Genomic DNA, 19,114 nt, shown 5'->3' with positions numbered 1-19,114 from the left:
GAGCAGAAACTGTCAGAAAAATTAAATAACTCCTAGGAAAAGGATCATGTCAGTAGCTGTGAGAGCAGAAACTGTCAGAAAAATTAAATAACTCCTAGGAAAAGGATCATGTCAGTAGCTGTAGAAGCAGTAGCTGTCAGAAAGATTAAATAACTCCTAGGAAAAGGATCATGTCAGTAGCTGTAGGAGCAGTAGCTGTCAGAAAAATTAAACAACTCCTAGGAAAAGGATCATGTCAGTAGCTGTAGGAGCAGTAGCTGTCAGAAAGATTAAATAACTCCTAGGAAAAGGATCATGTCAGTAGCTGTAGGAGCAGTAGCTGTCAGAAAAATTAAATAACTCCTAGGAAAAGGATCATGTCAGTAGCTGTAGGAGCAGTAGCTGTCAGAAAGATTAAATAACTCCTAGGAAAAGGATCATGTCAGTAGCTGTAGGAGCAGTAGCTGTCAGAAAGATTAAACAACTCCTAGGAAAAGGATCATGTCAGTAGCTGTAGGAGCAGTAGCTGTCAGAAAAATTAAATAACTCCTAAGAAAAGGATCATGTCAGTAGCTGTAGGAGCAGTAGCTGTCAGAAAAATTAAATAACTCCTAAGAAAAGGATCATGTCAGTTGCTGTAGGAGCAGTAGCTGTCAGAAAAAATAAATAACTCCTAGGAAAAGGATCATGTCAGTAGCTGTGAGAGCAGTAGCTGTGAGAGCAGTAGCTGTCAGGAAAATCAAACAACTCCTAGGAAAAGGATCATGTCAGTAGCTGTAGGAGCAGTAGCTGTCAAAAAAAATTAAATAACTCCTAGGAAAAGGATCATGTCAGTAGCTGTAGGAGCAGTAGCTGTCAGAAAATTAAATAACTCCTAGGAAAAGGATCATGTCAGTAGCTGTAGGAGCAGTATCTGTCAGAAAAATTAAATAACTCCTAGGAAAAGGATCATGTCAGTAGCTGTGAGAGCAGTAGCTGTCAGAAAAATTAAATAACTCCTAGGAAAAGGATCATGCCAGTAGCTGTGAGAGCAGAAACTGTCAGAAAAATTAAATAACTCCTAGGAAAAGGATCATGCCAGTAGCTGTGAGAGCAGAAACTGTCAGAAAAATTAAATAACTCCTAGGAAAAGGATCATGTCAGTAGCTGTGAGAGCAGAAACTGTCAGAAAAATTAAATAACTCCTAGGAAAAGGATCATGTCAGTAGCTGTAGAAGCAGTAGCTGTCAGAAAGATTAAATAACTCCTAGGAAAAGGATCATGTCAGTAGCTGTAGGAGCAGTAGCTGTCAGAAAAATTAAACAACTCCTAGGAAAAGGATCATGTCAGTAGCTGTAGGAGCAGTAGCTGTCAGAAAAATTAAATAACTCCTAGGAAAAGGATCATGTCAGTAGCTGTAGGAGCAGTAGCTGTCAGAAAAAATAAATAACTCCTAGGAAAAGGATCATGTCAGTAGCTGTGAGAGCAGTAGCTGTCAGGAAAATTAAATAACTCCTAGAAAAAGGATCATGTCAGTAGCTGTAGGAGCAGTAGCTGTCAAAAAAATTAAATAACTCCTAGGAAAAGGATCATGTCAGTAGCTGTCAAGAAAATTAAATAACTCCTAGGAAAAGGATCATGTCAGTAGCTGTAGGAGCAGTATCTGTCAGAAAAATTAAACAACTCCTAGGAAAAGGATCATGTCAGTAGCTGTAGGAGCAGTAGCTGTCAGAAAAATTAAATAACTCCTAGGAAAAGGATCATGTCAGTTGCTGTAGGAGCAGTAGCTGTCAGAAAAAATAAATAACTCCTAGGAAAAGGATCATGTCAGTAGCTGTGAGAGCAGTAGCTGTCAGGAAAATTAAATAACTCCTAGAAAAAGGATCATGTCAGTAGTTGTAGGAGCAGTAGCTGTCAAAAAAATTAAATAACTCCTAGGAAAAGGATCATGTCAGTAGCTGTAGGAGCAGTAGCTGTCAGAAAAATTAAATAACTCCTAGGAAAAGGATCATGTCAGTAGCTGTAGGAGCAGTAGCTGTCAGAAAGATTAAATAACTCCTAGGAAAAGGATCATGTCAGTAGCTGTAGGAGCAGTAGCTGTCAGAAAAATTAAACAACTCCTAGGAAAAGGATCATGTCAGTAGCTGTAGGAGCAGTAGCTGTCAGAAAAATTAAATAACTCCTAGGAAAAGGATCATGTCAGTAGCTGTGAGAGCAGTAGCTGTCAGGAAAATTAAATAACTCCTAGAAAAAGGATCATGTCAGGTGCTGTAGGAGCAGTAGCTGTCAAAAAAATTGAATAACTCCTAGGAAAAGGATCATGCCAGTAGCTGTGAGAGCAGTAGCTGTCAAAAAAAATTAAATAACTACTAGGAAAAAGATCATGTCAGTAGCTGTGAGAGCAGTAGCTGTCAGGAAAATTAAATAACTCCTAGGAAAAGGATCATGTCAGTAGCTGTGAGAGCAGTAGCTGTCAGAAAAATTAAATAACTCCTAGGAAAAGGATCATGTCAGTAGCTGTGAGAGCAGTAGCTGTCAGAAAAATTAAATAACTCCTAGGAAAAGGATCATGTCAGTAGCTGTAGGAGCAGTAGCTGTCAGAAAAATTAAATATCTCCTAGGAAAAGGATCATGTCAGTAGCTGTAGGACCAGTAGCTGTCAAAAAAATTAAATAACTCCAAGGAAAAGGATCATGTCAGTAGCTGTGAGAGCAGTAGCTGTCAGAAAAATTAAATAACTCCTAGGAAAAGGATCATGTCAGTAGCTGTAGGAGCAGTAGCTGTCAGAAAAATTAAATATCTCCTAGGAAAAGGATCATGTCAGTAGCTGTAGGACCAGTAGCTGTCAAAAAAATTAAATAACTCCTAGGAAAAGGATCATGTCAGTAGCTGTAGGAGCAGTAGCTGTCAGAAAATTAAATAACTCCTAGGAAAAGGATCATGTCAGTAGCTGTAGGAGCAGTAGCTGTCAGAAAAATTAAATAACTCCTAAGAAAAGGATCATGTCAGTTGCTGTAGGAGCAGTAGCTGTCATAAAAATCAAATAACTCCTAGGAAAAGGATCATGTCAGTAGCTGTAGAAGCAGTAGCTGTCAGAAAAATTAAATAACTCCTAGGAAAAGGATCATGTCAGTAGCTGTGAGAGCAGTAGCTGTCAGAAAAATTAAATAACTCCTAGGAAAAGGATCATGTCAGTAGCTGTGAGAGCAGTAGCTGTCAGAAAAATTAAATAACTCCTAGGAAAAGGATCATGTCAGTAGCTGTAGGAGCAGTATCTGTCAGAAAAATTAAACAACTCCTAGGAAAAGGATCATGTCAGTAGCTGTAGGAGCAGTAGCTGTCAGGAAAATTAAATAATTCCTAGAAAAAGGATCATGTCAGTAGCTGTAGGAGCAGTAGCTGTCAAAAAAATTAAATAACTACTAGGAAAAAGATCATGTCAGTAGCTGTGAGAGCAGTAGCTGTCAGGAAAATTAAATAATTCCTAGGAAAAGGATCATGTCAGTAGCTGTGAGAAAATATTAAATAACTCTTGGGAAAATTATCAAATCATTTGCTGTTTAAAAATTAAATGACCCCAGGATAAGAATCATGTCATGCTCTGTCTAAAAGATCAAATAACTCCTAGGATAAAGATCATGTCACTTGCTGTCTAAAGAACTAAATAACTCCTGGGATAAAGATCAAGTCATTTGCTATTTAAAAAAAAAATAAATAACTCCTAGAATAAAGATCATGTCATTTGATGTCTAAAAAATTTAATAACTCCTGGGATAAAGATCATGTTATTTGCTGTCTAAAACAATTTAAATAACTCCTGGGATAAAGATCATGTCAATTGCTGTCTAAAAAATCAAATAACTCCATGGATAAAGATCATGTCATTTGCTATTTTAAAAAAAAATGAATAACTCCTAGGATAAATATCATGTTATTTGCTGTTTAAAAAGAATAAATAACTCATAGAATAAAGATCATGTCATTTGCTGTCTAAAAAAATTAATAACTCCTGGGATAAAGATCATGTTATTTGCTGTCTAAAACAATTTAGATAACTCCTGGGATAAAGATCATGTCAATTGCTGTCTAAAAAATCAAATAACTCCTGGGATAAAGATCATGATATTTGCTGTCTAAATAATTAAATAAGTCCTGGGATAAAGATCATATTATTTACTGTCAAAATTATTAAATAACTCCTAGGATAATGATCATGTCAGTAGCTGTCAGAACATATTAAATAACTCTTGGGAAAAGGATCATAACATTTGCTGTCTAAAAATCAAATGACCCTGAGATAAAAATCATGTCATGTTCTGTCTAAAAATCAAATAACTCCTAGGATAAAGATCATGTCCAGTGCAAACAATTAAATAACTCCTGGGATAAAGATCATGTCACTTGCTGTCTAAAGAATTAAATAACTCCTGGGATAAAGATCATGTCACTTGCTATTTAAAGAATTAAATAACTCCTGGGATAAAGATCATGTCACTTGCTGTTTAAAGAATTAAATAACTCCTGGGATAAAGATCATGTCAGGTGCTGTCTAAAAAATTAAATAACTCCTGGGATAAAGATCATGTCACTTGCTGTCTAAAGAATTAAATAACTCCTGGGATAAAGATCATGTCACTTGCTGTTTAAAGAATTAAATAACTCCTGGGATAAAGATCATGTCAGGTGCTGTCTAAAAAATTAAATAACTCCTGGGATAAAGATCATGTCACTTGCTGTCTAAAGAATTAAATAACTCCTGGGATAAAGATCATGTCACTTGCTGTCTAAAGAATTAAATAACTCCTGGGATAAAGATCATGTCACTTGCTGTCTAAAGAATTAAATAACTCCTGGGATAAAGATCATGTCACTTGCTGTCTAAAGAATTAAATAACTCCTGGGATAAAGATCATGTCAGGTGCTGTCTAAAAAAATTAAATGACTCTCGGGATAAAAATCATGTCATTTGCTAGCTAAAAAACTGAATAACTCCTGGGATAAAAATCATGTCATTTGCTGTCTAAAAATTGAATAACTCTTGGGAAAAGGATCATGTCATGTGCTGTGTAAAATATTAAATGACTCCAAGGATAAAGATCATATTATTTGCTGTTTAAAAATTATATTAATTCTGAGATAAAGATCATTACAGTAGCTGTCAGAAAAAATCAAGTAACTCGTGGCATAAAGATCATATCAATTGTTTAAAAAATTATATAATTACTGGGATAAAGATCATGTCCTTTGCTGCCTAAAAATTAAGTAACTCCTGGGATAAAGATCGTGTCATTTTCTGTCTAAAAAGAACTAAATAACTCCAGGGATATAAATCCTGTCCTTTGCTGCCTAAAAATTAAGTAACTCCTGGGATAAAGATCGTGTCATTTTCTGTCTAAAAAGAACTAAATAACTCCAGGGATATAAATCCTGCCCTTTGCTGCCTAAAAATTAAGTAACTCCTGGGATAAAGATCGTGTCATTTTCTGTCTAAAAAGAACTAAATAACTCCAGGGATATAAATCCTGTCCTTTGCTGCCTAAAAATTAAGTAACTCCTGGGATAAAGATCGTGTCATTTTCTGTCTAAAAAGAACTAAATAACTCCAGGGATATAAATCCTGTCCTTTGCTGCCTAAAAATTAAATAACTCCTGGGATAAAGATCGTGTCATTTTCTGTCTAAAAAGAACTAAATAACTCCAGGGATATAAATCCTGCCCTTTGCTGCCTAAAAATTAAGTAACTCCTGGGATAAAGATCGTGTCATTTTCTGTCTAAAAAGAACTAAATAACTCCAGGGATATAAATCCTGTCCTTTGCTGCCTAAAAATTAAGTAACTCCTGGGATAAAGATCGTGTCATTTTCTGTCTAAAAAGAACTAAATAACTCCAGGGATATAAATCCTGTCCTTTGCTGCCTAAAAATTAAATAACTCCTGGGATAAAGATCGTGTCATTTTCTGTCTAAAAAGAACTAAATAACTCCAGGGATATAAATCCTGCCCTTTGCTGCCTAAAAATTAAGTAACTCCTGGGATAAAGATCGTGTCATTTTCTGTCTAAAAAGAACTAAATAACTCCAGGGATATAAATCCTGCCCTTTGCTGCCTAAAAATTAAGTAACTCCTGGGATAAAGATCGTGTCATTTTCTGTCTAAAAAGAACTAAATAACTCCAGGGATATAAATCCTGCCCTTTGCTGCCTAAAAATTAAGTAACTCCTGGGATAAAGATCGTGTCATTTTCTGTCTAAAAAGAACTAAATAACTCCAGGGATATAAATCCTGCCCTTTGCTGCCTAAAAATTAAGTAACTCCTGGGATAAAGATCGTGTCATTTTCTGTCTAAAAAGAACTAAATAACTCCAGGGATATAAATCCTGTCCTTTGCTGCCTAAAAATTAAGTAACTCCTGGGATAAAGATCGTGTCATTTTCTGTCTAAAAAGAACTAAATAACTCCAGGGATATAAATCCTGTCCTTTGCTGCCTAAAAATTAAATAACTCCTGGGATAAAGATCGTGTCATTTTCTGTCTAAAAAGAACTAAATAACTCCAGGGATATAAATCCTGTCCTTTGCTGCCTAAAAATTAAATAACTCCTGGGATAAAGATCGTGTCATTTTCTGTCTAAAAAGAACTAAATAACTCCAGGGATAAAAGATCATGGCAGTAGCTATCAGAAAAAACAAAAAACATTAAATAACTCTTGGAATAGAGATCAAGTCATTCACTATCTAAAAAATGTAATAACTCCAGGGATAAAGATCATATCATTTGTTGTCTAAAAAATTAAATAACTCCTAGGATAAATATCATGTCATTTGCTGTCTAAAAAATTGAATAACTCCTTCGATACAGATCGAGGAAATAGTTGACAGAAAAAAAATTAAATAACTCCTGGGATAAAGATCATGTCATTTGTTGTCTAAAAAATTAAATAACTCCTAGGATACAGATCAAGGCAATAGTTGACAGAAAAAAAATAAATAAATAACTCCAGGGAAAGGGATCATGGCAGTAACTGTTTGAAAGATCGATCAATAGGACCTTCCAAAAGAATGTGTTTGGTTTGGATTTTGCTAGATTTATGAATTTGCGTCACATGATCCAGTGCTGGGACAGGGAAGGACATTAACCATCGAGGTCTCGTAGCTTGGTGGGGGGGGGGGGTAAACTCTCTCATTACACTATGAAGCAAAATTTTGGAGTTTGGATGTAAATGGAAGGTAAGAAAAGTGGATATTATGAGCCCAAATGTCTGAAAAAAAAACTTCAATCCTCACGTACGGTGTAGCTACAGGTTTGTGGGCGGAGGGGGGGGGCTGATTTAATAAAGAGATCCCCATCCCCTTCTCCTTACCCCAATGAGTCAGTGGTAATTTTGAATGCACATTTTACTTTGCTTTTCTGACCCAGCTTAGGAGGCCCGGGGGGACATTGTCAAAAAGGGCCTCCCCTGTCTCTTCCTTAGCTGCACAAATGAGCCCGACGAGAGAGAGAGAGAGAGAGAGAGAGAGAGAGAGAGAGAGAGAGAGAGAGAGAGAGAGATGGCTTTGCAGTATAAGTGTCTGTGATTTAAATATAGTAAAATCATCCAGATTAGGTGCATGCCAGCAGTTGTAAAAATTCATGGTAATTATAACCTGAAGCCCAAAACAGGAACTTCAAAATAAAGCTGACTACTACACTCGTTATAAGGTTTTTAACTATAGCTGTCATAATAAACAAATAATGTACGAATAAAGAATAATGCACCGTACAGAAGACCATTGGAAGAGAAATCAAAATACAGCAAAATATAAGAATCTTACACAGTGATGGTGTTCATTAATGTGGACGAAAAACAAAAAAATTAGTAAGATTATGAATCTTACTGACTAGCTTTTTCTTGGGGTTAGGAGAAAGCATTAGCAAATAAAATATCTATAAGTGAAATCTTGGTGCCTTAGATATTTAGAAAAAATATTGGAGATTAGGGTCTATTGAAAAAGAAAACTTCAAAACTGGAAAATATTACTCCTATTTCAGAAGTTAGTGAGAGAAACCCTCCTCAGAAAATACATACATATACCAAGGCACTTCCCCCAATTTTGGGGGTAGCCGACATCAAACAAATAAAACAAAAAAGGGGGACCTCTCCTCTCTACGTTCCTCCCAGCCTGACAAGGGACCCAACCGAGTTCGGTCGGCACTGCTAGGGTGACACAGCCCACCCTCCCCTGTTATCCACCACAAATGAAGCTTCATAACGCTGAATCCCCTACTGCTGCTACCTCCGAGGTCATCCAAGGCACCGGAGGAAGCAGCAGGGCCTACCGGAACTGCGTCATAATCGCTCGCCATTCATTCCTATTTCTAGCACGTTCTCTTGCCTCTCTCACATCTATCCTCCTATCACCCAGAGCTTTCTTCACTCCATCCTGCCACCCAAACCTTCATAATTAAAGACGGCGTCAATGACCTGCGGTGTTAGGATGCCAGAGAACTCTAAATCAATCAATCAATCATAATAAAAGAAAACCTAGCGAGTTTCCCATCATTTTCCAGGGAGATGGAATTTACTCTCATGTTACCTATCAACTAGGGTTAGTAGTGGGTTGGCCAAGGCACCAGCCACCAATTGAGATACTACCACAAGAGAGTTATGGGGTCTTTTGACTGGCCAGACAGCACTGCATTGTATCCTTCTCTCTGGTTACGGTTCATTTTCACTTTGATTACACATACACTGAATAGTCTTGGTTTTCAACTGTCTCGGGTTAGAATTTTCTTGTTGAGGGTACACTCGGGACACTATTCTATCTTATTTTTCTTCCTCTTGTATTGTTAAAAGTTTTTATAGTTGATGTAGGAAATATTTATTTCAATGTTGTTACTGTTCTTAAAATATTTTATTTTTTCCTTGTTTCCTTGCCTCAATGGGCTATTTTCCCTGCTGGGGCCCCTGGCCTTATATCATCCTGATTTTCCAAATAGGGTGGTGGCTTGGCAAATAATAATAATTATAATAATAATAATAATAGGGTTGTAGCTTAGCTTAGCTAGTAGTAGTAGTAGTAGTAGTAGTAGTAGTAATAATAATAATAATAATATAGTGAAGGCGACTTACACAGGGTGGGTAAGATGACCTTCACCTCATACTCGATGCTGGTTCCCGGATAGAGTATTGCAGGAGGCGTTGTCTTTTCCGTCAGCATCAACTTGGACGATCCGTAGTCGTTATCAGCGCCAGCAGACTATCGGAAGAAGGTGAGACCTTTTAATATTAACAACACCAACCACAATAATAATAATAATAATAATAATAATAATACTTTAATAAAAATAATAATTCTAATAATAATATACTGTATACAGTGGAAGTAGGACATATATTTCGTTATGATACAAGAGTCAAAACACACACACACACACACACACACACACATATATATATATATATATATATATATATATATATATATATATATATATATATATATATATATATATATATAATATATATATATATATATATATATATATATATATATATATATATATATATATATATATATATATATATAGGGCTACATATATATATATATATATATATATATGTGTGTGTGTGTGTGTGTGTGTGTGTGTGTATTCAAGATATTTTATCAAAGAATGAACAGCATATGTGTCGTCCTTTAGGTATAATATAAAAATGAAGTATGGTATAACAAAACTCCTTTGATGTCCTATTTGATGTCCTATGAAACCAAACACTTGTGGAGTTCATGGAGATTTATTTAAAGAAAACACACAAATCTGTCACTGATTCAGAGAATTATCTAAAAGAAAACACTCCTGAATATCATAATAATCTCTCTCTCTCTCTCTCTCTCTCTCTCTCTCTCTCTCTCTCTCTCTCTCTCTCTCTCTCTCTCTCTCTCTAGGCCCTAGGGACAACGAGACTTAACTGTTGGCTTGGTAGCACATATAGGAGGTTAGAGACAGAAAAGATGGAAAGTCCATGAGTAAGCGGATGTGGCAGCAGGTGGATAACTATGACCCACCCTCCACCCGGCCCCACTTTTTTTTTTTTTTTTTTTTTTTTTTTTTTTTTTTTCTTTTTTTTTTTTTTTTTTTACTGTAGTGGTCACAAAGCTAGTAATCATAGGAGTTATTAGCTGATATTTCCAAATAGATACACACGTAGACAATATTATAAAAGAATTAAAGCTGAGTGAGAAACTGAAGTTAAGGCAATAATGTGCAAAATGCCAGATAAACAAATGGTGCGTCGACTTCAAAGAAGGGTCCGCTCCAAACCTGCACCGTAATAGTGTCAGCAGGAACAGGAAATAAAAAAAATGTAAAAATGTAAACCAAGAACTAAGAAAACATATGACAGAGATTATGTCCAAGTTCCAACAGTTAGAAATAAGAAACAAAGAAGTCATAGACGATGTTGTATAAAATGTGATTAGTATCCAAAAAATACAAAATACTATACGGTAAAATCAAAGACAGAACCTAGAGAGGAAATAACCAACAAAAACAGAGAGTTCATGAAACCCACTAGAGGAAGGGTAGCCAAGGCAAAGTGACTAAACAACAGCCTAGAAATTTTACTGCCACCAGAAACAAGTTATCCCTCCTAGCAGAGAAAGAGATAGATGAGACTGTTAATTGAGACTCTATGGTAATGGACCAAGAGGAACATTTCAGCCTCAAAATTAGGAGTAAGGTGAGGTCCTATCCAGGTGCCAACGCACAGAGGATAAAAGAAGTGGTCACTAAAACTATAACTAAGAACAAGATGACCACTATTATTGTTCAGGGAACCGGAAATGACCTATTCCTAAGAAAGAATACTGCTGGCCAAACAGAGCCTTTGGATAAACAGCTAAAAAAAACCGTTGAAATGGCTAGGAACCAGATACTATAGTTATAGGTCTTCTCCCAAGACTCAGTGTCAGCCACTTCACCCTCAGTATCCTACGGGCTGCCAACGCAAGAGCCCATGTCCAGCACAAGGATGGGCAATCTATCAAGCAAGCAAGCAACCCTCAGTAAGGTCATAGGTATAAATGACAGGCTCAAGTCCATACGGCAGAAAAAGAAAGTTAAATTTATAGATCCTTGGGACACTTTCTGCGGCTAGAGAAAATTATACAAAAGAGATGGAATACACTTTATTGAAGAAGGCAAGACAGTATACAGATACCAACTTAATCTCAACCTGTACATTTACTTAAGGAACACAGTAGATAAAGGACAAACTCGATCCTTAGAAAATCCTCCAACAATAAATAGACCAAATTTGGCAGAAAATTTAGATAATGCAGATAAAAGTAAAACTAAAAGACTAGCAAAGCCTCAGAGGAAGAGAATAAAAAAGATAGAAAATTTCTTCAGAGTTGCTCAATTCAATGCTCTGTCAGTTAGAAACAAAATGGACAACTTCAGGGCAATGATAGCTCGTGAGAAACTAGATGTCATAGGCATTACCGAGATCTGGATTCAAGAAAAAACAAAGGATTTTACCGGTGAATACAAAATCCCAGGTTTCAGGATTTTCAAGGATCGCCTTACCAAAAAAGGTGGACGGGAGGTGCTCCATATTAAAAATCAATTAAACCACATACAAATCAAATTAGAAACCGAATATGAAGTGGCAGGTGCAAATATTAACACCATAGGGAAAAAGCATGTCCATACTGGTAGTATACAGACCACCACATCAATCGCAAGAACAGAACGAAGAGCTGTACAAACAATTTGGACAAGAAGTGAACAACAAACTAGCTGTCCTAATGGGAAGACTTAAATGCAGAAGTAAACTGAGACACTATGATTTCTACATCATACTGTACACAGAGGAACACCGGTTACTAGAATTTGTCAACAATGAATTCCTCCTTTAGTGGGTTGATAAACCAACTAGGGGAAACAACATACTGGATATTGTGCTAACAATAGATGAAAAATTAGTATCTAGTGTTTTAATAAGCGAAAATATTGGCAAAAGTGACCACAGAATAGTTATGTTCCAGGTAAATATTCCTCATCTAAAAGAAAGGAAAATTATAAAAAAAAAAAGCTAGACTACAGAAGGAGTAACTGATTAAAACTGAAGGAATACACCAAGAACTCAGAATACGACGAAACAGTGAATATAAATACACAATGGGACTACTTTGTAGCAATATATACAGAAAAAAACTTTTACCAAAAGGAATTCCGCAACACAAATGGTTCAACAGAGAAATAGTAAATGTAATGAGAAGTATCGACAGGAAACATAAAGCAATGGGTCCACAGCCTTCAATTCGTGAAATTTCAGTGTGCAAAAACTTAAGCAGAAATGTAGATAAACTAATAAGAATGGACAAGATCAATGAAGAGAAAAGAGTGGTTTCGGCTAATAAAAAAACCCGAAAAGAATTTTTTTCATATGTAAACAGTAGAAAACCAATCAAAAACAACATTAGCCCGTTAAGAAACCCAGAGGGTAATCTTATAACAAATGATTTGGAAAAAACCGAACTGATGAATCCATATTTCATAACCGAATTCACAAGGAAAGAATCAACGACCCTCCCCGAACCAGCTATCAAATTTGAAGGGTCACAACCACTAAACAGAATCACCTTTACAATGGAAGATGTCAAAAAGAAAATAAACGGACTCAGTAAGTTTAAGGCACCAGTTCAAGATGATATCCATCCACGAGAGATTGTAGAACTAGGAGAAGAGATAACCCTACACTTTTACAAAATGTTCCGAAAGACAGCCAATGAAAGAAAGACACCACAAGGATGGAAACTAGGCAATGTTCCTCCAATCGACAAGAAGGAACCAAAAGAAAAACCTGGCAACTACAGACCTGAATCCTCTGACAGACAGCCAACATGGTTTTATACAAAAGAGATACTGTTTGATAAATCTGTTGGAATTTTTCCACAGCATGTTTAGCATATATGACAAACGCAGAACAATAGATATCATATACCTAGACTTTCAATAAGCTTTTGACAAAGTTCCTCATAAAAAAGAATTTATGGTTAAAATTATAGTGCTAGGCATCATTGACAAGCCAGCTGAATGGATCGAAGATTCGTTGACAAACAGAAAACAGAGTTGTAGTTAATGGAAAAGCCTCAGAGTGGGCAGCTGTTACAAGCAGAGTACCTCAAATATCTGTCCTTGGCCCATTACTATTCCTGATTTACATTAATGACATAAATCTAGGATTAACTAGTAGTGTAGCCAAATTTGCCAACGTTACTAAACTGGGTATAAATGAAGCGAACTCGGAAGACGTAGAAGCTTTAAGAGAGGACTTAATTAAGTTAGGTGAATGATCCGGAAAAGGACAAATGCTTTTCATCTGTGGGAAATGCATTTGTACACAGAGCTCACAGTAACCGACAAAAAGATTACTCACTGCTGGGTAGTAGGTTGGCCAGGGAACCAGCCACCCATTAAGATATTACCACTAGAGAGTTGTGGGGTCCTTTGACTGGCCAGACAGTACTACATTGGATCTTTATCTCAGGTTACGGTTCATTTTCCCTTTGCCTACACATACACCGATACACCGAATAGTCTGGCATATTCTTTACAGATTCTCCTCTCTCCTCATACACCTGACAACACTGAGATTACCGATCAATTCTTCTTCTCTCATGGGGTTAACTACTGCACTCTAATTGTTCAGTGGCTACTTTCATTTTAGTAAGGGTAGAAGAGACTCCTTAGCTATGGTAAGCAGCTCTTCTAGGAGAAGGACACTCCAAAATCAAACCAGTGTTCTCTAGTCTTGGGTAGTGCCATAGCCTCTGTACCATGGTCTTCCACTGTCTTGGGTAGAGTTCTCTTGCTAGAAGGTACACTCAGGCACGCTATCCTATCTAATTTCTCTCTTTCTTGTTTTGTTAAAGTTTTTATAGTTTATTAAGGAAATATTTATTTTAATGTTGTTGCTAATCTTAAAACATTTTCTTTTTTCTTTTTTTCCTTTCCTCACTGAGCTATTTTCCCTGTTGGGGCCCCTGGGCGTATAGCATCCTGCTTTTCCAACTAGGGTTGTAGCTTAGCATTCAATAATAACAATAATAATAATAATGGAGTAAAAAGTGTGGACCAGGAGGATGATCTCGTCATTACTATCAGCAAATATATGAAGTTCACCAAACCGAGAATAAAGCTGAAAATAAAGTACAAAAACTAATACGATACATAAAAGACAATTCAAATACAGAAACAAAGACTTTGTACTGCAGCTCTACATATCACTAGTAAGACCCCATCTAGGATACGGAGTGCAATTCTGGGCTCCAAGTATTCAGCAGGGTACAGAAAGACTGGAATCAGTACAAGCTAGGGCCACCAAACTAGTTCCAACACTAAGACAATTTGGATATAAATGGAGTTCAAAAATAACTTGACAAGACCAAAAAAACTCTCTAATCGTTCAAACCAAATCGCTCTACCCAAGAGCAAATGGAGTCTCCCCTGATGGACTGAAAAGTCTTTGAGACATCCAAAATCCTTGTAACTGCGAACTTATCTCTCTCTCTCTCTCTCTCTCTCTCTCTCTCTCTCTCTCTCTCTCTCTCTCTCTCTCTCTCTCTCTCTCTCTCTTACCTTATTCTATTAAACATAGAATAAGGTAAGGCAATAGGGTAAGGCTCACTGCGAACTTACCAATTTCTCTCTCTCTCTCTCTCTCTCTCTCTCTCTCTCTCTCTCTCTCTCTCTCTCTCTCTCTCCTCTCTCTCTCTCTCTCTCTCTCTCTCTTACCTTATTCTATTGAACATAGAATAAGGTAAGGTAATAAGGTAAGGCTCACTGCAAACTTACCAATTTCTCTCTCTCTCTCTCTCTCTCTCTCTCTCTCTCTCTCTCTCTCTCTCTCTCTCTCTCTCTCTCTCCTTATTCTATTAAACATAGAATAAGGTAAGGCAATAGGGTAAGGCTCAATGCGAACTTACCAATTTCTCTCTCTCTCTCTCTCTCTCTCTCTCTCTCTCTCTCTCTCTCTCTCTCTCTCTCTCTCTGTGTGTGTGTGTGTGTGTGTGTGTGTGTGTGCAGACTTACCAATCGTTTCTTCCTAATGAGCGTCTTCATGGTGCTCTCCGACTGTGACCCCTCCATGAGTTCATCCCCGATCGGGTCCTCAATCAAGACATGGCTTTGTCTGTTCACCGAATCCGTCAGTTTCTGCATTGGAGAGAAGAACATTTACACCAGTCTAAAGGTTTGGTGGAAATACATTTAATGTTTTTAACATGAGAGTGGCGGGGCTGTTAAGAAGATATCTAAATTTTGCATTATCAAAGTTGTAATTCGATATTTGCAATGGGAAAAAATGACGTCGACAGTGAAAATATTTTTAAAAATGCAGTGGACACAAAAATTAATTTTGTAGTCACGAAAACTAAAAAGTTGTGGTAATACAAAAGCAAAGAATTGCACACATACCATCTTCAGGGAACACAAAAAAAATAAAAAAAATATGCTTTGTTAAAAATCAATCTCTTTAGGAACACAATAATCAAAGAAACTTTTCAAATGAAATTGTACTTGAGGAAAGTCTACGAAATAAGAATGAAAAGGATGCAATAAATTTTACAAAAATAGAATATGATAATGACGATTAGTATAAGGCTATATTATATATAGTAAGGAAATTCAACGAAATATTAACAAAAATGTTAACAATAGTATATACCAAGCAAGAAAATATAGGCGAATAACACGCAACACACATAAAACAAAATATTCCTAGTAACCTCACCGACAAAAAAAAAATATGGTAATTTACAAAATAAGTCCACAAATTATGGAAAATAAATTAAGTAAGAAAAAAATCAGAATAAAATCAATGGAAGATGAAAACAGGTAACGAAAGTCAACGAAAGAAAAAGACTGAAAAATGTTAATTTGGAAAATGGAAAATAAACAATGAAAGAAAAAAAATCTGGAAAATCAATGAAAGAAGACAAAAGGTAACGAAAGTCAACAATAGAGAAAATTCTGAAAAATGTTAATTTAGGAAATGGAAAATAAACAATGAAAGAAAAAAAACAGGAAAATCAATGAAAGAAGAAAAAAGGTAACGAAAGTCAACAAAAGAAAAAGACTGAAAAATGTTAATTTAGGAAATGGAAAATAAACAATGAAAGAAAAAAAACAGGAAAATCAATGAAAGAAGAAAAAAGGTAACGAAAGTCAACGAAAGAAAGAAAATTAAAAAATGTTAATCTACAAAATAAGTTCACAAATTATGGAAAATAAATACAATGAAAGAAACAAATCCGAAGAAAATAAATGAAAGAAGAAAAAATGGAAAAAAAGTAAGCGAAAAAAAAAAAAGATTTAAAAAAATGGTAATGTACAAAAAAGTTCGCAAATTGTGAAAAATAAATTAAACAAAAGAAAGAAATTTAAGAGTAAAATCAATGAAAGAAGAAAAAGAGGTAACGAAAGTCAACGAAAGAAAAAATATTTAAAAAATAGTATTCTTCAAAATAAGTTCACAATTTATGGAAAATAAATTTAATCAAAGAAAAAATCAGAGTAAAATCAATGAAAGAAGAAAAAAAAAAATAACGAAAGTCCACGGAAAAAAAAAATTTAAAAATGGTAATTTACAAAATGGAAAATAAATTCGATAAAAGAAAAAATTATTGGAAAATCAATGAAAAGAAAAAAGGTAACGAAAGTCAACGGAATTTTTTTTTTTTAAATGGTAATTTACAAAATGGAAAATAATTCAATGAAAGAAAAAATAAAGGAAAATCAATGAAAAGAAAAAAGGTAACGAAAGTCAACGAAAAAAGAATATTTCAAAAAGGGTAATTTACAAAATGGAAAATAATTCAATGAAAGAGAAACTCACAGGAAAATTAATGCAAGAAGAAAAAAAGTAACTTAAGACTACAAAGGAAAAAAAATTAAAAAAAGGTTATCTACAAAATGGAAAATAAATTCAATAAAGAAAAAATCACAAGTAAATCAATAAAAGAAGTAAAACAGGTAACGAAAGTCAACGAAAAAAAATTAAAGATATATAAATGTGTGACATAAAATAGAATAGTATAGACAAAAGTCTTTGAAACCAAGAAGTCCACAGGTCCTTTATACCCCAGCACTCAGGAGGTCGTCCAAGGAGTCAGTGGTGTGGACCATAATCGTCAGATTCAGCGCATCCTTGGAAGATGGGTCGACATCGTCTACATTCGTAGAAAGAATTTAGTATATTTAGTATATTTCAAATACGATGGACATTTTATTATAAAACTTTAAAGTATATATTTCCTATTTAATATAGATATAGGAAATATATTTCAAGTGTGATGTGAATTTCAAGTGTATATCACACCAAATAGAAAGGTAAAAAATGGGCGTTGCTAAATGAAATTTTTTTACAAATCTAATCAACTCTTACAAATCTAACTTGAAAGTTCTAGGACAACAAAGTTGGTTAATAATACCGTGACATTAAAATTCTTATAAATCAACAGTAATATGAAGTGTATTTCACATAATAGAAAACCTAACCTAACCTAACCTAACCAAAAATATCGACGCCACATAGAAGTGGGAAAAGATATAGACAAAGAAGAATAAGAAAATGAAGTCTCAAAAAATAAATCATTCAGATTCTACAAATCTCATGTTTAAATGTTTTAAGATATATCCAACACAAAATACTTGGTGATATTTTTAATTAGAATCAAAAGATTAATTTAAAAAATGGACATGTCAGTAGGCCTATACTGCAAATCTGCCTTTCGCACAAATCTATTACAACATCAAATTGTAAACATTGACTCACTGGAAGCTACGATCGTCAGCATATGGTAGCTGCCTTCCTCCAAAAGGACACCCTCCTTAACCCACACATATCCTGACGAAGGGTCGATCCTGAAAAGAAGCGACGTCGTGTTCCACGAGTCCATGATGCTGTATGTGATCTGGCCGCAAGGGCAATCTAACTTCACGTCGAGGGGGCAGGTCAGTCCGCGGTCGCCATCCTCAGCGTGGGCCTTGTACACGGGTCCTGGGGCAAAGGAAGATTGAGTTGCATAGATGACTCTGTGCTACTATAGTATCATATATACCAACTATTGATTGCGAAACATTCTAAGAATAAGTAAGTAAGCAATCATAATAACTAACAGTCAACTATACTCCATACGATCCAACTTTACTGGGTAGCTAAACAGCCTATCGTAATAGCCACCTATGTCTGTTGTCTTCCCTTTGCTTTAAGTTTACTGAGTAACTAAATAGAAAATCACAATAACCACAAGAATTTACTATTTTAAAAAAGCGGTACAAGAGTGATTTCTAATTAAGTAAGAGATTAGATGAAAATACACAAATAACCTTGTTGACCACTACTGACCTGGTGATCCGATGGTGTATATGACCGTGTCCTCACGAATTGGAAATCTCGGAGCATATAAGTCCTCTAGAATGGAAAATAAGATTATTAAGAATCAGGTTTAGTGAAAGATTGAAAAATACAAATCAGACAATGGCTAGGTTAAGTAAAATTTGGAAATCAAATGGCCTGTATATAAAAATAAACTATTTATCAGTTTAGTGAGATCAGTGTTAATATATGGACATAAATCTCGGTATGACGATGAAACAATCTCCAATAGATTTAGTAGATTTGAGAACAAAGCACTCGGAAGGATATTGGGAGTTAAATGGCAGGACAGGATTAGAAATGAAACTATAAGAGAGATTACTCGAGTACCATATGTGGATGAGATCATGACGAGGGGTAGATGGAGATGGTTTGGGCATGCTCTTCGCACTCCCCAAGAGAGATTATTTCACCAAACGTTCAGCTGGTCCCCACAAGGTACTAGAAAAGTTGGAAGACCCCAAGCCTACACGGCTGAGGACTATGAATGGCGAAGTAGGAGATGATGAATGGAGAAGTATTGAATTAAAGCTCAAGATAGAGATGATTGGCGAAATCTAGGCGGGGCCCTTTGCTTCAATAGGCGTAGGAAGAGAGGATGTTGATGAACAGTCAAGTAAAAATCAAATGCGTAGAGATGGAAAGCAGGCAGAGCTTATTAGTTGATAATAAAACTCCAATGAATACCAATCAACATAGCTTCGAATATTTTCTTCCTGTGTATTATAACATTTG

The 19,114-nt window shown here is 35.6% G+C and overlaps 1 protein-coding gene across 1 annotated transcript in view; it reads right to left on the bottom strand.

Moving 5' to 3' along the window:
• The window catches only part of LOC137631087 (uncharacterized), a 169,392-nt gene that overhangs the window by 104,766 nt on the left and 45,512 nt on the right, over positions 1-19,114 (bottom strand). The window contains 5 exon segments of the mRNA XM_068362713.1: positions 9,068-9,194; positions 15,034-15,156; positions 17,083-17,171; positions 17,777-18,001; positions 18,350-18,415. Coding sequence (XP_068218814.1) covers positions 9,068-9,194; positions 15,034-15,156; positions 17,083-17,171; positions 17,777-18,001; positions 18,350-18,415 — 630 coding nt within the window.

This window comes from Palaemon carinicauda, chromosome 39, assembly GCF_036898095.1.
Source record: "Palaemon carinicauda isolate YSFRI2023 chromosome 39, ASM3689809v2, whole genome shotgun sequence".
Classification (NCBI taxonomy): domain Eukaryota; kingdom Metazoa; phylum Arthropoda; class Malacostraca; order Decapoda; family Palaemonidae; genus Palaemon; species Palaemon carinicauda.
The sequence above is the reverse complement of the archived record's forward strand: the minus strand, read 5'-3'. Positions and strand labels throughout refer to the sequence as shown.